This window comes from Oxyura jamaicensis, chromosome 11, assembly GCF_011077185.1.
Source record: "Oxyura jamaicensis isolate SHBP4307 breed ruddy duck chromosome 11, BPBGC_Ojam_1.0, whole genome shotgun sequence".
In the NCBI taxonomy this organism is placed as follows: Eukaryota; Metazoa; Chordata; class Aves; order Anseriformes; family Anatidae; genus Oxyura; species Oxyura jamaicensis.
The window spans coordinates 8343194-8370097 of NC_048903.1; the positions used below are offsets into that span (position 1 = coordinate 8343194).

The window sequence follows — 26904 nt, forward strand, 5'->3', positions numbered from 1 at the left end:
CCCCCCAAAGCCTTTTATGTCTGATGCAGGAGGAAGCTTGCTTGTGGGCTGTATGGCCTGAGATGATAAAGCACCAGGTCCCAGTTCTGCAGTCCCTGTGCATGAGCAGCTCCCAGTGATGCCTGGAAGAACAGTGCATGCACAAAGCCGAGCTGTGGCAGCCCGCCTTGAGGCAGGAGACCCCGCTGAGAGCATCACACCTCCACTGGGGCTGGGGAAGCAGCTTTGCTGCTGCTGGTGGCTTTTATTTTTTGGTTGGTTGTTTTTTGTTTTTGTTCTGAATTTTAGAGATGGGAACACAGTTTCTTGATTACGGTGAGCTGTGGCTTGTTGGAGGCTGTGGTTGAGTTTGGATTAACTTCTCGGTGAGAGTTTGGGTCGGGGGCTCTTCTGGCTTTGTCAGAATTTGAGTGACTGTGCATGCTAGTCTGAGCAACAGCCAGTGCAGCTCATTTGTCTTTGATAGATGAGATTTTCACAAAATAGCAAAAAAGGAAGTGTCTATTTTGTTGTATAGCTTAGGCTCCCATCTCTGTAATGTCTGGATCTCCTTCGCTCCCCCCATGCTTTTTATAAGACTATACACAAGCTCACATACCATAGCTGTTTGTAGCTAAATGCAGCCTGGGTCGCATCACATTTTCCTTTACATTAAATAAAGTAGCAAAACACAGAGGCCAGAACTGAATTATCAGGCTGACCTCCTAAATGTCACTGGATAATAAACACGCAAAAAGAATTCTCATTAAATACACATCACTAGCACTTCAATATCTAGGCAAATTAGACTCCTCTGGGGACAAGTAAGGTCAAATATCTTCTTTTGTGTGTGTGTAATATGGATTCATTCTTGAACTGGACAAAAGCACGAACTGCAGTAGCGTGTCACCTCATTACCGAGGGCAGAAACAAGCTGGGCTAGGGTGTTTCTGTACTGTGGAAATGCAGTTTATTTGAGTAACCTCCTTTGAGTGATTCTTGCTTGTTTCTTGGAGGGCAGACAGACAAAACTGTACTAACCTATTCTATGAAAGCCTGTATGGTGTCCTTGAAGAAATTTGATTATTAGTTGAACTTATTTAATATCCTCAAGTTATAGATGAGAGAATACTAAAACAGAAAGTGAAAGCAACAAAAGGAGTGCTGCAAGTTGTTCTCATCAATGTAGTAGCTGTATGTATGTATGGTTTAGACTTTGCTATGAGATTTCTCATCTGTGAGTAATAGAAATTTGTGTGAGGAAGGCTGAGTGCACCCATGTGTCTTTTTGCATGAACAAACAACATGTAGGACAAGAATACGCATGTCCTCTGGTTGGTGGGCTTTTTCTGGTACAGTTTGCTGATAGGCTGCAAAATGGAGCCTGAGTTTGAAGTACAAGCTACCAGTCTGTATAATATGCAAGAGAGGCAGAGAATTGTTACGCCTTCTCCACCTCTGAGGCAGCTTTCCTGATGTATGATCTAACACTTGAACTGTGTTGTGGGTTATATGGTTTCCATTTATTTTAAGTGGCATGCTTAGCAGTCATAGCACTAGGGAATGTCGAGGCAATCGTAATGGGACTGGTTTTGAGAAGGATACTGATCGTGGTGGTCTGTAGTTGAAAGGCAAACATAATGCAGGAGCTGCCAGGGAATGAATCTTAGGGCAATCCTGTGAAGACAGTGCTTCAGTCTGACAGGGCTGTACCGGTGATAAGAGGGGTTTCTTCAGGGTTTTGCTTTAGCATTGCTAAAGCGATGAGAATGCTGGCAGGTTTGCTACGGCTGTTTATTACGTGTTTTTTTTTTAAATTAGATAATGGCAGAGCAGTGCCAGAAGTCAATAATAAACACTTCAAATAGGTTTGCATTGGGAAAAATGGGGTTGTCAGTGGAATGGTATTATTTGTCACAGCAGCAGTTAACAACCAACTATTTTATATTGCTAGGCTGTTATCAGTTGGGAGGCAATTTTATTAGCTGGAAAGCGGCAGTTTGGCAGAGCAGCAGCCGTGCTCTGTGGAGCAGTCAGCATGAGGGCAGTTGGCGGGTCGCTGTGCCCCGGCTGGAGAATGGTGCTGTGCTAGCGGAGCTTGTGTAGGATGCCCAGTGCTGCTGGGGTGTCGGGTCTTAACCTGCGTTTGTACAGCTGTGGCTAGGCAGCAGAGCATCCTTCTGGTGCCTGCTAGGAGCAGCAGCTAGCTTTGGCACGAGGCAGAGCACAGTCAGTAACTCCTCTGATAGCCATCCTCATCTGTGAGAAGGGAGAACTGATGTGTCTTGTTTTTTACTTCTGGGTTGCAGATGTTTACAACATGTATCACATCTGCAGAATATGAAATCAAGGTTTCCATCTAGTGTGATTTTTATTGCAAGTCTTTTCTTAAGTGTTGACTTCTGGAACTCTGTGACCACATTACTATCCAGCTTGCATGCTTTTTGTGACTTGGCTTTTAGTTCTCCTGCTTATAATGAAAAGCATGAGAACATGACCCAGGCTCAGTTCAGAGCTCAGTAGCTGAAACCCTAGTCCCAGCATTTTTAATCTGCTTCATGGTTTGGGTTACTCGAGCTGTTGGTTTTGCTATTTGTGCACATCAGTATGCTGTGGAATTGCTCACAAAGTAGTACCGAAGAAGGATGTGCAGGGCTGGATGCTCATTTACCACCTAAACTACCACTAATGTAGTTATTTTTCTGTATGTTTTAGCTCAAAATTCATTTTTCACCAAATCATATTACAAAAACTTGTGTATCTCTCATTATTCAAGTGTCAAGCAGTAAATTAATGGTGCTTGATTTTGTTAAGTTAGTTTTAGATCATGGAGTTGCAGAAAATTCCAGAGTGAAATAAATTCACAGTTACATGTTTCGGGTCTCTACCATCAGGTATGTGGATTCTTTACTTCCCACCGAGCAGAGGTTATCTCACAGATACCAAAGCAGAAATCTGTTTATGGGAAGGTGCTACAAAGTAGAGACCAGCTGCAGTAGAGACTGGCTTATTTAAACTCAGACCAATATACCACATTTAGGCTGTATAATCCATATGGAATGAACAACTTCTTAAGTATTCAGGACACATTGCTCTTCGACCCTGACACTGTCCATAGCAGAGTTTCCTTTTGGAGCTCCTTATAAATCAGTGCTGGTGTTTTCTTGAAGATTTTCCTTAATTTCTCCAAGAGAAGGTACCAGGAGTGGACGGGTGGTTCATCTGGCTGGCTCCAGTTCAGGACACAGTTCCACAGAACAGCCCCTCGGGGGTCTGGCTCCACGTGAGCCAGCTCAGCGGCTGCTCCATCAGCGCTCGGGACACCACCTTAGCTCAATAGGCAAGTTTCATGACTGGACTGGGGCTTTCAGTAAGACTGCTCTGGGTGTCTTTGGCTGCCACAGAAGGGAAGACGGTATGCTGAGGGAAAAGGTGCCAACTGTTCCCCATATTCTGTGTCCTCACTGGTAACTTGAACAGGGAATGAGTTTTTACCAGCCTGCTGTAAGAGAAATGTCATGTTTTCCTGGCAACCTGAAAAGTATAAGAATTTTGATAAAGGTAGAAGTATTTCTTGCTCTCTGCTTGGTACGCACTTCCACACATTCATCAAATCAAATCCACTGCTGTAACTATACCCCCCTTTCCATTTGTTAGTGGCCTTAATGAGGTTTGGTTGAAATGAGCTCTAATGTGATCAGAAATCCAATTCAATAATTACAGTTGCCTTAAGAGACACAAACCCAACTCCTGTACTGGCTCCTGCCTCCCTCCTATCCCACAGGCGCCCAGGCAGACTGATTTCCAGCAAAGCACTGCAGTACTTCAGCAAATCAAAACTGCAGAAGGAATTTTTCTCTTCTACACTTCGTACCAGAACCAAACTTTTCTATCTGCATCATTTCCTTGCATGACTACACACTCCTCTCCTCGTTTTTTATTTTCTCACCTGTCCATAACCGTGTGATGTATGTGACCTAGTTTTCATAGAATGTGTTAAAGCAGGGACTTCAGGGTATTCAAGAGGGCTTAAGCATGTCAGTAGACGTGTTCAGGGAGCTGGAAGATGCTGTTTCACAAGATGCTGTTTCCCCTGGTCTCCTTAGCAGTGCTGTCACGCCTCTCAAAATGCTGCAGTTCCCATGCCTTTCCTGCTACCTGTGCTCTAGATTACCACTGAAGCACCAAAGTCCTGTCCTAGATGGGCTTTTCCAGATGTGACATAAAGAACAATCAAAATTTAGGAACCAGGATGCTACACAGAATTGTATTTATTCCTTACAGAAAGATGCTTATTTTTCTGCCTGTGCTGGAAATGGGCATTGTGCTGCCCTTCATGCAGTCTGTGGAATTCTCCAGCCTGCTGTATGTCACTGCCACGTTCATTCACATGAGTTCGGTCCAGCCCATACACGGTTACAGGTATGGGTCAACATCAGATCACTTCAGGAGGACTGTACACTCCAAATGAAAACATAAATCTTATTTGAAATATTAAAACCTGTTGGCTTTGCAAAACTAGGAGTAGCTTTCAGTTACCCTTGCTAGAGGGGATTTTGGCAATTAATCTCAAAGTAGAGGCCTGAACATTGTACTGGATTTCTTAAAAGGGAAGGCAAACAAGAAGTGTAACTGAAAAGATCTAAAATGATGACAAAATTGTGCAGTACTACTCATGTCTTCTGGCTAGTAGAATTGGTTTCTGTTCTCTGAAGATTTTGAGCCTACAGTTTCACCCTGGTGATCTGAAAGTCTTGACGGCTTCGATGAAGGAAGAGAGCAGGATCACTAGTATTTACCTGCATCATTGCATAGAAATAAATACGTGCTGACTTCCATGAAGTGTTTTTTTAAGATGAGTTATGGAAAGCTGTTCCAAAATTCAGCCAATCATAAACAAAAATGTGTAGGGGGTAGGAAACTGGTTTTGTCAGTATGCCCTTAGGCAGGTTCAGTGGTGAGCACATCCCATCCCATGCAGTTGTTTATAAATATGCAGGAGGTCACCATTGCCAGAATTAGCAACATCAGGAGGTGCCTAGAGTTTGTCTGGGAGCGTGTGCTGAAGTTAGCATGGGCTCTGGATGCACTTCTGCATGCACTGGAGAAGCAGCCCTTGGTGAGCAATAGGAAGGCAAAGGCACCGCTTCCGCAGAGTGCATTAAAAACCACGATAGCAAAACCGTAACGTGAGTCATGCTGCAGGTATCTCAGAGGGAAGGCCAGATGCAGCTTGTAAGATGCAGTTTCAAACTGTGGAGTAATTCTGATGTGGTATAGCTGTTATCTCTTCAGTTCAGTAAGTGTACAGTGACTTCAGTAATGGTGTCTTTTTAATTAAAAACTTCTAAGAAACTCTTAGATCTGAAGTTTGGTGAAGTGCTCCAAATTTATGTCAGTGAGAGAATTTGTTTTATATAAGAGGTTATTTGCCTGTAATGATCCGTGACCAACAACCCATATAAAACCTTATTTTTTTCTAGAGATACAATAGTAGGAGTTGTTTCTCCAAGAATCTCTCTCGAGCACAGTCTAAAGTTTCTGGACTGAGGGAATAAATCAATCTGTATGATCAGTTTGGTCGCTGACCTCTTAATGAAATGCCAGGTTTGAGAGTTTTAATTGAACCTTGGTCTGAAAGGAAACAGGCTGAGGCTCACAGTGTCACTGCATAAAAGTACAGAGAAATGGGTTAGTGATACTGCCAGCTGGGGTCTCAGTTCCATCTGAAAGACACAGTCAAATTTTGGGCATTACATCGTTGTTCAAGGAAAATAAACTATGGGTATCTTTTGGCTTTTTACCACAGCTGTCCCAGCATCTTGCTGCCATCGCAGAGAGGAACACCAAGTGACTGTTCGTATTCTTTCTAGGAAGAAGAATAGGAAGCGGCTGGAAACTGTTCTGGCCACTGGTTAAATATAGCCTGTAGAATAATCATCCCATTTTTAACATGTGTCACAAGTCAGTTGGTTAATTAATGATTGTTTTCAACTGGATGAACTGCTTTAAGTCCAACTTTGATGAATGCTTGCACAAAACAAATTATTAAATAGAAAACTACAGTAAAACATTATTATGTTGTAAATCCAGAAGAAGGATGAGTGATGCCAAAGAGCAATTCACCATACACGAACAGAACAGAACAATTTGTTATTGTTCTACTTAGTGCTAGACTTTCCCTTTAAGCCATGTGCATACAAATAATTTAACAGCAAAATAACACCAAATCGGTATGGGGAAAAAAAGAAGAAACTTCTGTTTGGTGTTCAGTAAGAATAACTGCTTTAAAATAATGTAAAAAATACATTTTACTTTTATTTAACTACTAAGAGACTTTAACAGACTTTGAACTGAATTCTGCTGCCACATTCAGAAGATGGAGAATGTAAGTTAAAAATAACAGCCATTTTTGCAAAGAGAAATTTAAAAAAAATGGCATTAATTCACAGTCCTGCATCGAGATCTAAACTAAACTGGTACATAAAGTTAGAGCCGGAATGATTTTGGGCAGCAGACACACAGGGTGTTGTGACTAATACTGCTTTCCATCCAAAATACAGGCAGTCCTAACCTGTGTCCTTGCAGCCCTTCAGCATGATGGTTGTAAGAGCACTCGAGCTGCAAGAGCCCACGGCTCCAGGTCCAGTTCCTTGGAGCGTTTCCAGGGGAATTCCCCCCTTTGCAGAAGTGCAACATTTCCTCCAACTGGATTTGTGGTTGAAAGAACGAGTTGAGCTTTGGCATGGAAAAATAGGTCCTTGTGACATTTAGGCTTGGGCATAACAAATAACCAAGGCCAGATCTTCACTGCAGTGGTGGGCAGGTGTGGAAGAAACGCAGCACCTGTGAGTTGTGCGCAGCTGCCAGGAGCGTTGGCTGCTTGCGGTCCCTGGGCACAGCAGGGTGGCACATGGGGACCACCTGGGCTGGCGTTCTCGCAGCTGTGCCACATCCCAGAAGTGAGAAGAGCCATCAGACAGCTCAGAAACGAGGATGTGTTGACTGCAAGTATGGGTCTGTGGTGTCAGTGAGTGACTGCAATTTGTGAATCAGCAGTCTGTCTTCAGATATTATGTAGCGCGTCAGCCTTAAAGACAGAAGATGGGCGTTCTTCAGCCTTTCCAGTCAACAAACTATTTTCTCTCTGTGGTGTAGGTAAATTGTAGGGTTTTATCCTTGCTAAAACTGTAGAATATATTTGTGAATCAACTGTGTATTTTTGAGGAAAAAGAGACTAAATGCTAGCCTCATTCATGTCCCTATAAAGAAATGCATGGTGTTTGGAGCCATACCCACGTGCACCAGGGGACCAGTGACCCTGAACTGTGCTTGTGCTAGCACATACAGCCAGTGAGGCTGTGTCCTTGGCTCTTGCTCAATCCTTTAAAAAATACAATACTACGAAGGCTCCTGATGTGTTTCTCCTTCATTTCTGAAGAGCCCAGAGATTTCCAAAGAGGTTTGATACTCATTTCTCAGCTTCTGCTCTTCAATAGACATTTTGTCTACAGAAAGGAGAGAAGTGAGAAATGTTGGGAAGGCTCACACCCGTTCGTGGCAGCCTCAGTCACTGCAGCAGTGGTCAGAGTACTCACTGCAAGGATCTTCTGCCCTCGCTCTCAGTGCAGCAAGGGACCCGCTTACCCTGCCTGCAGGTCTCTAGCGGTGCAGCCTCTCTGCTCTCAGCTCCGTGGGGCTTGGGGCTGGATCCTTGATGATGAAGGCAAATCCGAGTTTGTGAGCCCCTGCATTGCTGCCTCTGAGCAGCAAGAAAGTTTTGGGGCTGGTGACAGTCTGTCCCTTGTGCTGCCCAGGACCATGAGTTTTTGTAGCTGTTGTACTCTTTCTGGCATGCTGCTCATTGTCTTTTTTTGAAAAAAATTAACCTATTGCTCTTTTAACGACCTGAGTTTGATTGTGTTTAATGGTTTTCAGCTTTAAAAAGAAAAATCCTGTGTTCATCTTAATAACCTGCTGTTGCTAGGTGGGCAGCCATGTCTGTCTGCATGCAAGGATTTAATTAAAACCTTAATAACTAAATAATCTCCACATTGTCTAGGCGTCTATGAGATAGCGCACTATGGGGACATCTCTTGAGTTCCTCAGTTGTGCACCACATTACCATGAACTGTTTTGTGATATTGGATAATAATACTCCAGCTTTGCAGGTGAGGCATATATAGATTATGAGGCAGCCTGAACAGCGAGCCCGAGAGCAATGCTGTGCTCAGGAACTTCTTGAGGTATTTCCTTTGATCATGGCACAGCTGAGAGACTCGCATCTCCTGGAGACCAAAAAGTATTTGCATTAGGGTGCCTGAAGTGAATTTCCTAAACAGAAGTGGCCTCATTCCTTTTTCAAGGATACTGAAGACTTTTTTTTTTTTTTTTTTTTTTTTTTTTTTTACTTTTAACACCTTGAGGAGTGGTTCTGACAGTCCCTGTTCTGGGTAGCTGTCAGCACGCTGGGTGTTGGTCACTTCTGCCGGCAGCACGGATGGCGCGCTCCCCAGCTGCCTCTGTGCATGCCAGCTGCAGCTGAGGCTCTGGTTGGGCTCCTGCTTCCGCACTCACTGGTGGAGGTGTCCTGAGGCCGCATCAGTCATGGTGTGCAGCCCTGCCGGTTGTCGTGTTACAGAGTCGGTGACGACCAATGTGCTAGTCCCTGTTGCAGGTTTGGAAAGGTGTTGCTGGTTGGCACTTGGGGCCCAGATGGCTGCTGCTGTGGGCCAGCCCAGGCTCTTTTGTGTGGGCTCAGCAGGGTTTGGGGCTGGAAGGCGGTGATCTCTTGTCCTGCTGCACTGCCACGCCAGGATGGCAGAACTTCTCCATGGGAAGAGGCTGTTCTTGCCCCTTGGGGACCTGTGTCAGAGATCAGGCAGCCCTGGTGCCTCGCAGAGCCTCAGAGCTGTGCACCTAAGCCCCATGCAGCCCCCTGCACCGGGGAGGGGGAGTAGACCATGGCGCACAGTAAATGCCTCTCTTTCTGGCACAGGTAACAATAATAATTTAGAATAAAAAAACTGAGCAGGTACCTTTAGTTTAAGAAGCTGTGGGGCAGGGACAGCCTGGTTGGCTGCCATACAGACCCCAATGCCATTTCTTGGCCTGAGCAAAGGCATCAGGGGCTGGCCCTGCCCGGGGAGCTGTGCCCCCCCGCACAGCCGCTGGCTCCCTGCAGTAGCGGCCACATCTCCCCTGCGGCCGCTCCCGTGCCGCTCGAGCCTGCCTCACAGCAGCAGGAACAATCTTGCCGTTCGGGTGAAATGACTGTAACAGATGTTTCACATACGACCTCTGTTTTTCTATAGCTCCTGTGCACACTTCTAATTTAAAATCCTGCTCTTCCCTATAAAAGGTAAAGAAGATGTCAAGGTCTTGCTGTTCCCATTCCAAATGAAATGGGTTCGTGTCCTGTAAATCAAGGAGTACAGCCACAGCATTTGTCAGTTCCCTTTAGAAGATGGGTGGTTGATACCTGTCATTTCTCAAGAAACTATATACCAGATTAAGCTGTATTTATAGAAATCTCAATTGCTGGTAACTTGGCTGCAGCCAAGTTTAGGCATACCATTAGTGATCTTAATGAGATGACCTAAGTGGAGTTAGACTTGGGAGGGGGAAGAGAAAGCTATCTGAGTTGGATAGCTTGAGGATGCTGTTTTACTATTAAAATTAAGCTTCTGACCCCTGGCTCTGATGTGATAAAAATAAATCTTCCTGAATTTCTCTTCTGCATTTCATCTTCTATATTGGAACAGATTAAAAAAACTCCTCTCCCTTTTCTTTTTTTCTAGGTACAGGACCTATTTATGCTACAGACCCACTCCTATATGTGTTCCTGTTAATACTGCATAAGCTTGTACATTTATTAGTAAACCACTGATGGACTACTTCCTCCACTACTCAGCCAAACAAAAAGGAACCTATTTAAAAACAGGACAAATCCCTGGCAAAAACAGTACCTACAGTTTTAAGGATGGACAGAAAGAGACTGAAAGAAGCATGATAAATTCTACATGGGGGGAAAAACATATTTTTGGGGATGTCACAGAAAGTAAACCACATAAAACACTGCATCTAGTTTCCAGATTCTATGGTGTAAAGCCCTGCTCTGTGCATGGCACTTATGATTTCTCTATTTTAATGTAATATTTTTTCTTTTCTGAACCTTTCCTCTGACTCTTCATTTTGCACGAACTGTTGAGCAGTTATCTTTATGACAATATGTAAAGATGTTGGGTCAAAACCCTTCCTAAGAAAGGAAATATTTTTAGTAGATTGTGTTTAGTTTTTTTTGGATTTCCCTTTTTTTAATTAAATTATTTCTTTTGGAGACAAATTAAAAAGGTACATCTTACCATAATTAATATTCACTGTCAATAATATTTATTTTTAAATGAAGATTGGAAACAAGGTAAGACATTTGTTTATAAACTGTATTGTATATTGCTGAATAACAGTTGAATAAAAAGATTTTGAAATAAAGTTTTTACAGATGTGTGTGATTTCCCCTGTGTCCTGAAGCTCTCCGAGGATGCCCTAACTCATGACAGGACAGAAAGTAGAAAAAAAGGATGTGTCACAGACAAAATAAAAATGAAATCAGTTTGTATTGCCATGTATTACCAAACCCCTTACTGGAACGTGCTGACAGCTGGTCACAGAGTATAGCTACGTGTTCCCATGGTGGTACCAGTTATCTCTGGGCAGTTAATGCGGGAGCTGGTCAGTGTGACAGCATGGAGCTTCCAAGGTAAGTTTTTCTCCAAGCCTCTGAAAAAAAATTGCATTGTCCTAGAACTTTGCATTATTCAGACTTGGTTCCAGTATTCAAAATATATTCAGATTTTTAAAGTTGCATAATTGTCACTCGTTTTTTAGCAAGTGAGCTTTCCTCTAACAAAGTAAAGGGCTTTTCTGCAGAGGCTCTGTTACTGTTTCTCTTCAAAATTGCTTGTTGTTTCTTGATTTTTTTTTTAATGAGGTAACAGGATGACTTGGCAAAGAAACACAACTTTCTTTACCTGAATTTAGTGAAGCACTTTGAAAATTCCTCTGTCTGACTGTGATTCTTATCCTGTCATTTATGTAGCATTTTAGAAAGGACCTTAATTGTGGAAGTGGTACAGCTACAGCGCCCGCAGGACTCTGTCTGCAGAAGCTATGGAGGACATGCAAAAGCAGGACATGCAGCTTGCCTGACCTCGTACCTGAGTCCTCTTCTAGAAGGAGGGTAGGAAGGGATTTTCAATTTCTCAGCTGGTCAGAATTGGCTTTTTCTAGTACTGGCAGCCACAGCAAGGGATTTGTGCTGCCTATGTCTCCCTAGGTGTGAGAGCAAAACATGTCTGTGTTCCGTATACGTTACTGCACTGTCCTAATAAGAAGCCTTCTTGCACTGGGGCAAACTCACTGTGGGGATCCAAAGGTGATAAAAAAAATTATAATAATGTTCATCCTGTTAATGCCTCTTGTATCATTCGGATTGGGAAATAATCCATTATCATCTCACAAAAAGTAGAATTGCTCTTCAGAAGGACCTGGGGGGAGATGAGACGGCTGTTGCAAGCCTGGAAGTCCATCAGTGTGAGACACTGAGGAGTACTGCCCTTGTTTTTGTAAGTACGGGGGAGGCGAGTCTTTTGTAATGTGAAAGGAAAAGACATGTAGATCTGTGTGTCTGTCCCTGCCTAAATTCATTTAATTTATGTCTGGAAACTTGTTTAAGGACGACTACTGAATGCAGAGGTACGCGTGGAGCCTGTGATGGCACAGCTGATCTTCTGAGTAACCACTGTTAAGCAAAGGGAAACCTGCCAGGGTTTGAGCTGTGTGTCCTGGTGGGCTCATCACCACTGCTGTTTTTTTCTCAAGGGCACTAAGTATTTCGCAGTGACTTGTCTTTCTTCCAAGGGAGAGAGCCCAAACACATTTTTCCTAAAAGAGGAAGAAACAAATATGTCTAAATTTATCTGAATAAATAGCTGAAGCTTGAAGCAGCAGAGCCTTTCTAGGAATAGTGATGTTTTTATTCAGCTTCAGCTGTACCTCAGCATGGTCCACTAGTAAATAAATCATCTGCTTTGCTCTGGTATTTTTGTTTCATCACTTACAGAGTACATTATGTCTCAAATTGCATACTGCATGGTTTGCAGAAAATACGGGAGGAAATCTTGCGTTTGTCCTTCCCCTCACATGGCAGACTGCTACCTGCATAGGTACGTGGCAGCACCTGGAAGCTTTGTGTGCAATAAAAGGCGTAGCGTTATCAAGGTCTTTTTGATTTTAATCACGTTAAAGGTGTAAAAGTACTAAATCTGCAACTAAGGCTATTTTTTTCTTTTGATTTTTTGAGATCACATTTGTGTGCTACTGTAGGAATAACAATTCCTATATTCTCATTCACTATAAAATGTCAGAACTACTAAACAATAACCTGAGCATCTGATGAAAGATCTCTAATGAGAGCACGAGGCTGCTTTTCCTTCCAGTGAAGAACTGCACACATGCAGAGCTAACTCATTCCCAGCACACAGGATAACTTCAACAAAGGAGCAGATTGCAAAGCTAACCTGTACCTTCACTTTATTTTTACCTTCAAAACCACGCAGAATGGGTCCTCCAGCTTTTTGGGTTTCAGTTTCCACATTTGGGCCAGCTTTACTGCACAACACCCAACCTATGTTTGGCACAGTATTTGTGTAGTGCAGGGGAAATAACTGGATAAAAAAGGAGGCTGCAGCTTTTGGTACTGTCTTTGGTCTGTGAAAAGCACTCAAAGGAATGAGAAATAGTCTGATGGAAAAAAATTAAAGAATTTGTTGCCTTACTGCTTGTGAGTGCGTTAAGGACTTTTGCTAAAACATCTGTCCTTTGAGAGTGCTCTTTCTTCTGAAAAGGGCAACTGCCTCACTTCTGCTGATTATATTTGCAAAGGGCAAAGTGAGTTTTTGCTGTACCCTTAATGGACAGAGGCTAGTGGCAATTCTTGCTCTTTCATAAATCTCAGCATTCCTAGTGGTGTCTGCTGTCAGAATCGATTAGGAGTAAGTGCTTGGACTGCAGAGCCCTGGAAAGGCGGTGTGTCTCCTGCAGTCCCACACAGAGCCAGGCAAAAACTCCTCCAGAGCCAGCAGTAGGCTTGGGTGCATCCCTGGGCATGGGGGAGACAGCCCCTGCTCCTTACACTCGGGGACAGCACAGTCAGCGGCTCCTTCTGCAAAGCCAGTAGCTGGCTGAGCTGGGAAGCGTGAGTGATGGCAATTAGGGGCCAGAGCTGAGTCATCCGTAATACAATCATAAGGAAACACACATTTTTCCTGAGCGAAAATCGATAGAACTTTGCACTTTTCCTTGTAATATTTCCAGCCTGCACCATCAGCCATAGTTTGCTCACAGTTACACCGCTATAAATTCCCTGCAAGTTAATGGATTTCAACAGAAATGAATGGATTTACAACAGTGTAACAGAGCTGATGCCAGAGCCATGCACATGTAAAAATACATGGAACAAAAGCAGCTTTTATTACCACACAGGTGACCTTCAAAATACCAAGGCCTAGCCAAGTAAAAAGCAAAATTACCTACCTAGCTCCTGGTAGGCGCCTTTCCTGGCAAAAGACCCAAGGAAAAAATCAGTAAAGCATGCAGTCCTGGAAATAAGCTGTGGGTGGCAAGGAGGCCAGAGACCCACTGGTGGGCAGAAGGGGGAGTGAGCGGGTACATGCTGTGATGGATAATGAAGAAGACTGTCCAAATTGCCATTTTTCATTTCCTGTATAAAATATTTCGGAACCTCATCTCACTCAGTAAGTAGATAAATAATGTGCTTCCAAACTTGTGTGTCAAAACTAGCTTGGTTAATGTATGAGCTGCCGCTGTTGCATTTGTTACTACAGAGTAAATTTCATGCTTAGCCAGAGGCTGACGCACTTCATTTATTCATTATCCCCAAACTTCAGGCGGTTATTAGTCAAACTTCCCCAATACAGCTATTTAATAAAAAAAAAAAAGAACGGAAAATTGATGGGATCAAAAATGTTAAAGTCTTAATTAAGGCTTTTTAGCAAAGACTGACTGGAGGGGAGTTTGTTGTGAGAATATTAATTTGCAGTGAGTGTGCTGCCTGCTTCTGATGGCAGTCTCCTTCCTGCGAGGGGGGCAGGCTCTTGCAGCCCCGCTGCCTGGCGAGCTGGGACACCGCCTGCCTCACCCTGGGGTCTCTCTGCCACCAGGTGAGAACAGTGCTACAAGCCCTGGGAGGGCACTAAGACTCCAATACATGCAAATCACTGCTGATTAAGATTGTAAAACATTCATTTACTGGGAGGCAAGGACATGGGAGTTTGTCTTTTTTCCGCAATTTTGGGAAATTGTGTTGTGTTTTTGTCCCCGAGTAAGATGCCCTGAGGCAGAGCCTGGGGCTGCATGCATGGGAGGGGTGGGTTTCATCCACACAGAAGCAGGCGCAGTTATTCCATCGGAAAATGACTGCATCCTAAATCAAAGGGAACAATACTAACGCCAGGGGAAACCCAGCCTCGGCAAGGGGCAGCAGTGAGGGACTCTTGTGCTGCCCGTCCTGCTGCAGAGCCTGTTCTCCAGGCATGGCCATGTGGTTTGAGGGGATAGAAATAAAGGACATCACTCTGTCTGGTTTTGTTTTTCAGATCGTATTTCTGAAACCCAGCAATATCTCTTAAGTAAAAGATGGATTTGACTGTAAATAGAACCAGCCAGGAAAGATATCTGGTTCTGTTCTGAATCACTGATAATGCAAAACAGTACTGAAAACTGTTTGAAGGATCCATGCTAATGTTAATTAAGGGATTGAAATCTCCTGTTTTACCTCTGGTGACTGCCAGCATTACAATTACAGCGATTATGGACATTCTAAGCAAATCACAGTTATATTAGCAGTCAAATCAAAGATGACTGTGCTGTAGAGTTACTTAATGGATTTCCGTATTTGCTGGCTATAGATTTGTCTTACTGCAAAAAATGTTTCTAAAATCACATATGAAAAATCATCTTCAGCGTAATACAAATGAAATGAACGAGGTCTCAATAAATAACTCAAAAATGCTTAAAGTTCTGTAGAGAATTAAGCTTTAGCTAACAGGACATTTTTCATTTTTACCCTGGGGAAGATGGGAAAGGGGGTGTTAAGCTATTGTTTGTTTTGTTCCATGACCAAATCTGTCTAAAACTTTAATTCATCTTTGTGTTAATACCCTTGGAATAGGAAGCAACAGATAAATGTCTTTGGAAGTGTTACATGGGGGGGGGGGGGGGGGATTGACCCCATAAAATGGACTCTTTTTTGCATTTTCTCATCATTTTCCTTGAAAATTTGGATTTTTTTAATTTTTTTTAACAAACTAGAAGAGGAATTCTTCATTACAAAGTATGTCTCAGGCTTGTAATTAGCTCTGACAATGCAGTGAGTATCATGACTCAAGTTGGTGTTCTTCAAGGTGATCTACATAGTATCCACATGTTGAGCCTTAGGCTGTCAGTCAAAATACATTTTTTGGCAAAAAATAATAGGATACATGTGATTTCCAAGTACTGTGTTTTTATAATAGCTTTTATTATTTTTTAAACAGAGTGCCTCTGCACTCAGAGTCTATCATAAACAAAATTTAGCTCTAAATTTCCGTGTCAGAGCCTCTTTTTAATGTATACGTTGTAATTCATTTAATTACCCTGGACAGTTGCATATCAGTGTTTCCAGAGTCGGGAAGGAATAACACTATGTGATGGTCTAGACCGAACTATGCCTGTCGGTGCTGCCTGCCACCCTGAGGAAAACTTGAAAAAGTGTGCAAGAGAATCTAAAGGCAACACAGTCAAATGAGACCATGAAAATGTACAATTTGATTAAGGAAACATCAGTTACTTTATGATCTTTACCAAATACACTCACATTTGTTATTCATTTATGCTAATTCAGTGCAAGACAATAAAAATACAATCATTCAGTGCTACAAGTAATGATAATAGTGTAATCCATTTATGGAGTGCTTGGATATAATTTCAACTTTTATAGTGTAGTGGTATGAAAGTCTCAGGTTAGTTAAATGCACAGCAAGGTGCTAATTGCAATCCTGGTTAAAATGAATCCTGTTTATGGTAAGTTGCTGGTTGAGCTAATGACTTTGTAGAAGTCAATTCCCACTAAAGTCAGCAGCCAAACTCCTTATATAGTGAAATCTTTTATGTGACCTCTTAATAATTAATCATACTGGCATTTTGGTCTCCAGGGAAGTAAGCAGGGTTTGACAAGACAACAAAAACAAAATTAAGTACATACCGGAGCATCGATCAGTTGTGGTTTTGCTGATTTGGCCACCCTGCAGATTTTTCAGCACATAGAGGAATGAAGAAAAAAGACTCACCTCTGCATCTAGAACTGTGGGAGCTCCAAACGAAAGCAATTAGTAATTAAGAAACACACACTAGCTACCTGTCAAGATCTGAGCTGTAGCATGATATAATAGCGAGACCGAGTAAATGAAGCTAAATCCAGCTTGCTATGGTGTCAAAAGTCTTTAAACTTTTTCAGTTTTTTTTCAAGAACATGAAATTTATTAATCCAAGAGTTAATTATTTTGAAATCAGATAGATCTTACTCTAGACTATAGCATTTCACCAAGACAAATAATCTCAAAAGGAAATACGTGGAGCTCTGCTGGGTTCAGAAAGTATTTGTCCATGTGGTCATAAATGTGCATAAAAAAGTCAGCCAAGCTTAGGATCATTACCTGGGGTAATTCAAACCTTGCCGCTCCGGTTTCTTGGAGCAGAGCGGCACCAGAGAAAGCACTGCTCACGCTTGGTGCCATGAAAATGCCACGATTGACATAGCATGTGTCCCTTGATTCAGTGCTCATCTGTTGCTGCTGGCGTATACAGAGCCGGAGAAAAATACCCACCTGATCTGTTGTTTGCAGCCGGGAACACAATTACAAAATGGGGTGGGGGGAGGGGGTGGTGATGTGGGAAGCTCCCGGGACTGTTCACCTGGGGACACTAAAATTCACCTGCTGTGGGTTCTCTGAAGTAGGAGACAGCCGTGCTGTACGGCCCGTGCAGGGAATGTGCTCAAGTCAGTTCTGTGGTCATGCTGAAGCCGTTTGTTTTGATTTGAGCAGCCTGTGTTCCCAAAACAGCTGGCTGGAGCTCAAGGGGACAGCTGAATAAGCAGGAGCAGCATGATTTGCCCATGGCTCCAAGTTTCACTCTGCTCTAAAACAAGCTCTTCTCAGTCAAAAAGGCTGCAGTTTTTTTCTTCATATGCTGAACCAAATAGCAAAATAAGGTGTTTTCCCAAATAAACTAACTGATAATGATTTTCGCAATGCATCTCTACCTAATTGGGGTGCGATGAAGTGCATAATTCACATGCTATCTAGCCAGAGGGCATAAAGAAAAGTTTAACTCCCCCTGCAAAACACAGAGTGCAGAGCTGCTGTGACAACTGGGTATCAGCAGGCTGCAGGCTTTCTACAGAGCAGGTGACAAAGGTGCAGTACCTGATCGCAGCTTAAATCCCGTCCCCAGTCCTGCCTGCTTGGTTCAGTATCTTCAGTATCAAAGTCAGTGGCTGTTAGGCATTAAATAGTCACAACATACAGCTTGTTTCAGAAGAAAGTATTTTAACAGCACAGTAACTGTTGTACATGTATTGAGGAAAAAACAGGACACAGGGAACCAAATTCAGTTTAGCCATTGTGAAATAATTGTAATAGGACAATGCTGGCACTTATTACTGAATGGTAGCACCTGGCATTCACTGCACAGGAGAGATTAGTTTCTCTCTCTATATATGTATCATATATAGAGAGACACATACCATATATTTAGTACTCTGATGTTTGAGACCAAAACTCCACACCTTCGAAAGAAGTAAACACCTTTTAAGCCCAGCAGTACAACCGTGGTCGTGGAAATACTAATTGCAGGTGGAAAATAGCCCCAGTGTGCAAGATGTCCACTTTATTATATTGTAATGCATGTTCTCATTTTTCATGTGCCTGGTTTATGTGACCCTGCCTGTATGTAAAATGGTTGTTGACAGTTTCTTTGATTTTGTTTTATTATAATGTAATATATGGGATGCTGAAATTCTGTAAGTTACTTGCACTTGACTGACATTTCTGAGAGTCAAAAAAATCACTATGTATACTTGACTGAGATTAAAATGGGTTGACTGTGTACAGCGGTATCCTGCTTCAAAGTGCAGGATTGGAAGGCTTCCATTAAATTGTTATTTTCAGTTATTATTAGCTCCTAAATCAGTTAATATAATTTCTCTCCCATAATGAATGCGCAGCACTGTGAGCCTAAATGTCATATTTTCTATTGATCCATCTCCACAACCTGTTTAGTGAAATAATTAAAATGATTTACAAAGCTGACCCAATATCTTAGCAGTTTAGTAAATCATGTTGCTGCGTGGGAGGCTCAGCAAGTTTTAAACTCTCAGCCCTTGACAGCACCAAGACCTCAAAGTGAAGCTGCAGCAAGTGCTGTTCTGTCTGAAGGTGTGCTCACAGCTGGCATAAACACTTCCTCCAAAGCTCAGGGGAAAAAAAAAGGACTCAAACCAGTTGGTTCGTTGGTTGCACCAATTCAAAGTAGAAAAATGTCTTGGTCTTCCCAAATTGGAGCAGAATTTGAGCTGTAATTTTCAGTTAGTGTATCCTCACTTGCAACTTGAGTATCCCTGTCTCTGCTACCCCCAGAACCTGACCCTACATGTCTGTGGCCAGCAAATGGAGACCAGCTGTGGAGCTTGGTATTTTTACATGACAGACAATGTGCAAAACAATTATTTGCATCTTTTGTTGTTGTTAACTTATAAGGAAAGGACGGGTATAAACATGATCTCTGTTTCATAGAGGAGGTTTCATAACTCTCTGCCAAGGTTAAGAAAGGGCTCACCAGGATTCAATAGTGTCAAGACAGAGATACACTAAGGCATGCTCCGAAATCTCTTAAACCCCTTGCAAGTCTCTTTGGTCATCTCAAAGGGCTGTAGGTAGCTCCCCAGGCCATAGGGATGGCTTAATGATGATGATAGGCCTGACACGGGAACCCCTCCTGTAATGGTACACGCTCTCCTGACTGCTTCATGTCTCTTACAGCCCTTACAGGCAAACACACAGGGGTAACACTGGTAGAATTTGCAAAATATTCCCAAGTTTGTTTCTTGCTCACCTTCTTCACTGCTGTAATACCAACGGGGTTCCCTCAGAGCAGGGGCAGAAGGATGCTACCGCAGTGCCTGCAAGACAAAGCAGAAGCCAGCCTCTTCAGCGATGGTGGCAGGAGCAAACTATATTATGAGCATGTATTACTAAGAAAGCTAGCAGCAACCCTCTTTCCCATTAAAAATAATAACAATAATAATTAAAAAAAAAAAAAAAAAAAAAAAAAAAAAAAAAAAAAAAAAAAAGCTTTGCAGCTTTCTGACAAGCTGCACCCTGGAACAAAAGGGATTGAGGTGACTTCTGTGGGATCAGGACAATGGCTGCAAAGCAAGGAAGGTGCAGCCAGGGCCAGCCCTCCCAGGGCTTGCCGCCTCCTGGGGGTCCTGCCCTGGCCAGCCCTGCAGGGAGGACGTGTCCTGGGAGGGCATGCGTGGGCAGGCAGGTCACTAACCTCTGTCCTCGTCCATGACACAAAGGAAAAAGCCCACAGCGCTGAAATCAGTCAGCATTTGAGACATCATTTATAACATTTCTGCTTGGAATTCATATGCCTGAGCAAGCCTGAAGCTTTTTTTCAGCATCTTGTACATTTATTTTAGTTCTTTTCCATAATTATACAAAGAAAAGCATCCTAGAGAAACTTAAAATTTTGAAGACTGTTGTTGGATGCACTTTGCAGCAGATGTCATTATCCTCCTTCCTGACCCTAACCTGCCACTGTTTTTATTTTGCTTTAAATGGACCTGTAATTTCACAATGTGAATTCAACTGGAACTATTCTTTTTGTTAAATAAACTTTACCCTTGCACTGACTGCTTCAGGCTCTGAAAAGAAACATTTCTTGCTTGCGACTACTCCAAAATAGGTCTGAAATTCAAGAAGAAGTGTTGGTAAATGGGCTATAATCATGCTGAAGGGCAAAGGCGTATTCGTCCTCAAAGACAGAAGAAAATAAAGGAGTATCTGTGTTGCCTTCTGTTGCCTCCATGTTGATACTTTTACAGATCAGATATTTTTTTTCAGAAAGAAGCCTGCTGTACTGCAGCGTGCATTTCAGAGGTGAAACACCTTTAGTCATGCCCTTATTGCCGCACTTAGAAGTGTAAATAGCAGCCTCATCTTCACAAGCCCCATGCACACAGCAGAACCTTTGCGCTGCCTGTGTCAGACCTGTGCAGTGGCTGTGCCACACACAGTAAGACACCAGCAGCAAGCCCAGGTAATTCAGGACTCACAGGAAAGAGAGCACCATGTGAGTAGCGCACCCAGCTGCTGATGCAGGCGGCTGTGCTCACGGACGCTGCAGGGCTGTTACGTGAGTTTGATGTCACTGACAAATTTGGTTGAAACTGGACACAAGGGTCACACATGGTCTCAGCAAGGGGCTGAAGCACACACATCACATGCACACACGCAGTGGGGTCACAGTCCCCTTGCTGCCTTCCACATCAGGTGGACATCTCCCCGGGCTGATTGCTGGCCAGCACCAGAATTGGTTTTCTTCCAGAAAAGGAACAAAAACCACCACCACAAACCAGAAGGAGCTGGGCAGCTCTGTCACCAGTAAGTGCCAAATAGCCAGAGTTGACGTGGGCCTGAACAAAGACCCAATCATTACCATTAAAAGCCCAGACAGCACACAGAATTCTGTCACTGAATACAAGCGCAGTTTTACACACAAGGCAGTCCTTTGCTGCACCTCCTCTGTGCAGCTACCAAAGCAGCCTTGGTGGTAGAGCAGTTGCAAATAGCAGCTATTTTTCCTGTAGGTGCGATTTGCCATTGCAGCAGTCCTAATTTCACAGTAATGTAACTCTTAGAAATCCTTTTAAAACTACAGTAACGTAGACGTGACTCAAGCTCAAACTATTTGTTAACTAGGGCTCTGCACTTGCTGATCTGTGGCAAAGGAAAGGATCCCCTGGCAGCTGGCTGCAAATATGGCTCAGCTCAGTTATAAGTCTGTGATTAGTTAATTCTGTTTAGAGGATCTGCCTAAATTAAAATTGTTCTCTCACCCATTCTCACCCGCTGTTCTGTTTTCAAGAAGTAGAAAGTGCTTAATAGTCTCCACCTCCTGAAATACTCACTAGCAGGATGCAAGTGCCCCCCCCACGCACACCCGCCGCCATTTTGTCCCACTGCAAAATGTGTCAGTTAAGCTCATGCTAAAATTAACATACATTGCTGAGGCAAATGAATTGGCATCGCCATGTATATCTATTAGCTTCTAGCATTTCTGAGCAGGAACACCATTTAATTAACAGCCTGACAGGCTAGCTCGCTCCCGAACTGCAGCCACATTTATTACTTTTATCTCCTTGGACACCTGCCTCTCTCCATGGTTTATCAGATTTCTGCTGAAGAGATGGACAAAATATTTTCTGTTCCATGCGGCTGTATTTTTTTTAAAGGTACTTACTAAAGCACTGAACTCAAACAAACAGAGGTTTCTGGTTTTTCTTCAGTTATCAAAGCAGTACAGCAGCATTAACCCCTCACTGCCCCATCCCACAGCTGCAGTTCGGAAGAAGTCAGATTACATATCAGTAGACCAAAGCCCCACCATTAGGGCCACGCTAGCAGCTGCCACCCTGACCACCTCTCATAAAGCTCTAGCCTGCAGTGGCAGTCAATCTGTTAGTCTTGTTGAGCCCAGTTTCAACAGACAAATACTTTTCACTTCCTTTTCTCTGGGCCTCACTACCTGAATCCCTGGAGACACACAGGTAAAACGGGCAGGGCTCAGCGTGAACGGGCACACTGTGACAGACGCGGTCAAACTGGGGGGACCTAAAGCCAGGCGGTGACCCAGCACTCGACACCTTCATCAGTGTGGCCTTAGAAATGCACCTCAGCCAAGGATAGCACAAGCCGACTTGTGTTATTAAAAAGAATGGCTCACTCCTGACAGACTAATCGGAAATTGGAAAGGATTGGAAAGGAGCAGGGCCTTCCCGTGATGTTTCTGTGAAACATGTTACTTTACCACAAGCCTTGCACAAACAATGCCGCTTCCTGCCTATCTCCTTAGGCCTAGCCAAAACTGCCTCGCCTCACAGACCCTGAGTCACACCAGGTCTAAAACTCCGCCTTGAGGTGCTCACTGCCAGCTGTCCTTTAACCCCAAGGTCGGCCTGGCACTGCCTGTGGCAGGCGGGCGACGCACCCCGCTGCACCCATGGCACTGCCGCGCCGCGCTCTTCAGGTTACTGGGTCTCTTTTGCACTCTACAAATAGTGACGTGGTCTGCAGTGACACAGGTATGGCCAAAACTTGTATTCCATGGGGGGACTGCAAAGTTGACCCACCAAACCGTATCAAACAGGCTTCCAGAACTGGACAACCATTTCCTAGGAAAAAAGTCTACATTTTTCTTTGATGAAACATCCAGCATAATAGACTTTTTTGGTGCTTGAAACCTTTTTATTTGTATTCTTTTAAATTTTTAATTATGTTAATTTAATATAGTTTAACCAAAACCAAACAAAATGCCACATTAAACAATTCAATCTGCTGTAACTCCAACAACTATTACAATGTTATAGTTTATCATTTTTAATACCCCTTTTGCATCATACAACTCTATCTCAATGTAGGCCAATGTTCACTATGCTTTAAAATATTAAATGATGAAACCCGAGAAACAGCAAAAATAATGCCTCTAAGACAGACTGTCACAGATTAATACATGGGTGCAGAATGCTGCTATTAATTAGTAAATACAAGCTGTTCCCGTGTACAGTGGCGTCCGTCATACTGATGTGTTTTGAACCATACGTGATCTCAGCATGCAGGGAAACCTGGTATCAGTTGCCAAAATCTCAGCTTACTGACTCTTCATGTTTTGGGGAACAAGTGGTGATTTTTTAGCATTCTGTGAGGCTGGGCAATGATACTTCTGCAGTAGTTATCCCCAGGCATTCTAGTTTCACTCATTCTTTTAATATACATATATATATATTAAGAAGGATATAGATAATTATTTTGATGTTAAAAATACGTTGGTGTTGAACAAAAAAATCACTTTACTTACGGTGAAACTGAATTCCTTCAAAATCCTTCCACAGATAAATCTACAATAATGTAAAAGAAGTTGGGGTATGTGAGAACACGGACCCTGTATGCTAAAAGAAGATGCAAATTGGTAAATTTCGTCCAAAATATGAAACAATATTTAACCTTTTTTTCTTTTTTTTTTTCTTTTTTTTTTTTTCTTTTTTAACTTCAAACCGTTAGTTGGATTGCAGCAACATGTAGAGAGATGCCCCAACGCAAGCAGCCGGGGCAGGCTCCCCAATCCTTGTCCTGCGCTGCCCCCTAGTGAGGCAGGCACCAGCGGGGACTCCCAAAGAGCTGGCTTCTTTCTTTGCCTGCATTTTAAAGCCCAGCTTTTTAAATCATTAAAAACCATTTTTAAATCATTAAAAACCTTTTTAAATCATTAAAAATTGGGGGTTATTTTGTGTCCTCCCCAATTTCTGACCCATTAAGATATATTTGGATTGGGTTTCTTCATGCACAGCAAAGCCAGACTTTCTTATTCACGCTTAAGTGACATCTGCAATTTGAGAGGACAAGGAGCTGGGATTTTAAGACAGAAATGACCCTTCAGTCAGCGTGAATAGTTTGTCGGGTCGGGGGGACTTACCTCATCCTAATCAACGAGTGAGACAAATTGATAAAGCAGAAAACTTACTGAAAAACACATTGAAAAGGGACACTTGTGGAACCAGAAGGTATATCATAAGATTACACTCTTAAACCAAACCCAGCCATCTGAAATTCATCAAATAAATCTATAATGCAAGAGTTTGGGCTTCCACACATAAACATTACAAACTCCCCCCAGTAAACCTACAGTTTATACTAAACTATAGTACACTATAGTATACACTATACAGTGTATACTAAATACTCTGTTTACCCAACTGTCTGAACAGCAATTCTTAGTGTGCCTGTACCCCCCATTCCCCAGGCACCGCCTTTTCCACAGCCTGAAATGCTGGCATGGGGCTGATCCGGGCCAGGCTGAAAGGAGCCGTCAGCAGGACAAGGAAAAGGTGGTGGAGAAAGGACAGTGAGAAGCAGGTGGCGGTGGTGGAACTGCCGTGGTACCTGGGCCAGCTGCACACTGCTTCAGCACATGGTGGGGAAGTTACGGTAGCTGCCTGATATTCAGATGGAGGAAATCAGATCAGAGCATTTGAAATGGAAATTATTTTCGCTAGTACAGCTGTCCCTGGGGACCAAATTCAACTGCTAATACTATTTGGCCAAGAGAAATAAACTATATTGATCTTGAGAGCTCAAATGCTTGCTGAGACAGTCTTTTAGAGAATTACAGTATCTATTTCTTGTATCACCTGCAATCAGCAAAAGTGTAACAGTGATTATAGCCCAGTCACTTTTTACACACATCAGTCCACCTGTGCTCATCTCCAGCTTCGGCTCATGATAACTCTTTAAAAACAAACAAACAAACAAAAAAAAAAAAACTCTGATCTTCTATTCTTATGTCATACAAATATCTTATTTTACATTATAGTAGATTTATCTGTGGAAGGAGGATTTTGAAGGAATTCACTTTCACCATAAGTAAGTCTTTGGCTACCTGAAGTTCTAGCTTTCTGTGACTGTGACTATAAAGCACTTTCTATCATTGATCCAGCATTCACTCTGACACTCCCCCAGGACACTGCTGTGACCTGACTTGGCCTGCATACATTCTTTTCCCATCACACACCATAACCCAGCAATACCGACAGCTAAAGCAATATAGACCCCTACTGTACACACGTATAGTGGTTCAGTGTTGGGTTTTTACAAATATATATTTAGAGAACAATAAATAATGCCAAACATAGATTTAATGGAGTAAGAACTGCCAGTGTTGGCACCTGTAACTTGGAATAAATAATATACATTAGGGGTTTATATCACCATAAACCTATATCATGCTTTCACGCTGATTTACTTGAAGAAGTAAAAAGATTCAAAGGTCTAAGACACTAAGACAGGTGGAGTAGCTGATAGTGCACATTCAGAAACATGCATTATAATTATTTTGTTTGCTCTTTTGTTCGCATATTTCCACTGTTTCCACATATTTTCCTGGAACACTTACTAATGCACTGATCTCGCTCCCTCAGCTATTGTATCTGAAGATAAATTGGGAAATGAAGACATAGAGCTGTTGGAAGAGACTGGCTTCCCCAGGCACCAGTTTAGCCTGGATCATTGGATTTACAACACCAGCATCGCCAACACTGATTTGACTATTAATCCCTTAAGTGCCTCAGGAATTGCAGCATAAATCCAGTGAAGGAGCACTCATACGGCCCTGAAGACCCATAGTGCTCATCCTGGTACTCCATTCATGAAAATTGATCTTTTCTTAATAGCAATGACAACTCAAGGAGTCACAGCTTTGTAAAATCAAGAGATCTGTTTGCTGCGGCAATGTCCTTAACTGCCAGGAGGTCTCTGATACACACCAATCGGTGCTCATACTTAATACTCTGAAGAGGCTGGCCCTTTTTTCTTTACAAACACACACACATATCTACAATTTCATTTCCCGTTAGGTATCACTTCAGTGCCTTTGTGCTCCACAGCAGCACTCAACAAATTGTCGTATTTCCTATACTCTGGCTCAGTAACTCGCTCTGTACGTCTCCTTTACCAAGCAGTGCTTCATTATGTGCTAAGCCAATACCCACCCCGTGACAGGAATATAAACACTTTATTTATTTGGAGAACCAATGCGTCTGAGCAGAGGGCAGCACGAGCTGGAATTCAGCTGGCAAGGAAAAGGAATTTGCTGCACTGGTTTCAAAGCACCTCTGTGTTGTACCAAGAGCAAGACATGTCTTATCCCAAGAGTAGAGAGGCAGCAACAGGGGCAGAAGAGGCAAACCTCACAGCAGGTAGCATCTTCCTTGTCTTTTGAATATAAATCTTTGACTCTGGTTAGAAATAATGTTCATTTTGCACCTTGATCTCTGCTGTAACAGTAGTAATGTAGCTATTCAAAAGCCTAACATAAATTAATGCAATTAAATGTTTCCTATCTGCTTTAATCTAAATGGCTAATCTAACAATCTACCCTGGCCACAGCTTCCTCCTTTGCAGGACCTCATCACTGTGATAAGCAACGTTACTTCGTTTTGTGTTCTTTTTATTATTTTATTTTGCTCTTAGAGATGACTGCCCTCCTGGTTTGTGATTTACAAGGTGCATGGAGCTCTGTGGGACCCTTACTTCTGCAGAAACCAAGCTCCAGCAGCTGTGTACTCCAGAAACAATGGCATATGCAGCACGGCTTTCCCAGGTGTAGGAAGTCTGTATCACCTCTAGCGGGATGGCCGCTGAAATCTGAGGGTAAGGCTAGGATCTGCCACCTTAGCCAGCAGTGGGGTAGCAATATGGTATTTCTTTTGATATGCCAAGTAGTAAAACCTCTCTATAAAAAAAAAAAAAAAACTTTTTAGCAAGCAGATTCTATTAACTGCTATTTTTTTTAACTTCTGTTTGCTCACAAAGTTTTGAGTTGCCTTTCCTTTTGCCCAGTATGACCTTGCAGGGCAGACTCCTGGCAATGCCAGAGACCAAGGACCGGAGTCCCGCCTACCAAGCGCCCTTGCCATGCTGCTGGCAGTTCGTCTCCTCACACACACCGCACCCAAACCCACCCCCCCCC

General features: G+C 42.9%; 2 protein-coding genes and 2 long non-coding RNA genes across 5 annotated transcripts in view; 2 read left to right on the plus strand and 2 right to left on the minus strand.

Annotated features, from left to right (window-relative positions):
* The window catches only part of VSTM2B (V-set and transmembrane domain containing 2B), a 17517-nt gene extending 7027 nt beyond the window's left edge, over positions 1 to 10490 (plus strand). The window contains exon 5 of the mRNA XM_035336717.1: positions 9780 to 10490. Coding sequence (XP_035192608.1) covers positions 9780 to 9868 — 89 coding nt within the window. The 3' untranslated portion in view covers positions 9869 to 10490. The remainder of the gene's footprint in view (positions 1 to 9779) is intronic.
* LOC118172655 lies at positions 9020 to 19278 on the minus strand. Its single transcript, XR_004753804.1, has 4 exons — positions 19210 to 19278; positions 16301 to 16408; positions 9229 to 9331; positions 9020 to 9050 (listed from the first exon to the last, which is right to left on the minus strand). It is a non-coding gene; the product is annotated as an uncharacterized LOC118172655 (long non-coding RNA).
* A 4910-nt stretch (positions 19279 to 24188) lies between these two features.
* The window catches only part of LOC118172656, a 4583-nt gene continuing 1867 nt past the window's right edge, over positions 24189 to 26904 (minus strand). The window contains exons 2-3 of the long non-coding RNA XR_004753805.1: positions 24728 to 24733; positions 24189 to 24199 (exon numbers count right to left, since the gene is read on the minus strand). This is a non-coding gene — a long non-coding RNA (uncharacterized LOC118172656). The remainder of the gene's footprint in view (positions 24200 to 24727; positions 24734 to 26904) is intronic.
* POP4 (POP4 homolog, ribonuclease P/MRP subunit) overlaps positions 25952 to 26904 on the plus strand; it is a 4631-nt gene continuing 3678 nt past the window's right edge. The window contains exon 1 of one of the 2 annotated variants that reach the window (XM_035336714.1): positions 25952 to 26131. In XM_035336714.1, coding sequence (XP_035192605.1) covers positions 25967 to 26131 — 165 coding nt within the window. In that variant the 5' untranslated portion in view covers positions 25952 to 25966. The remainder of the gene's footprint in view (positions 26132 to 26904) is intronic. The other variant, XM_035336715.1, reaches the window with a different exon arrangement.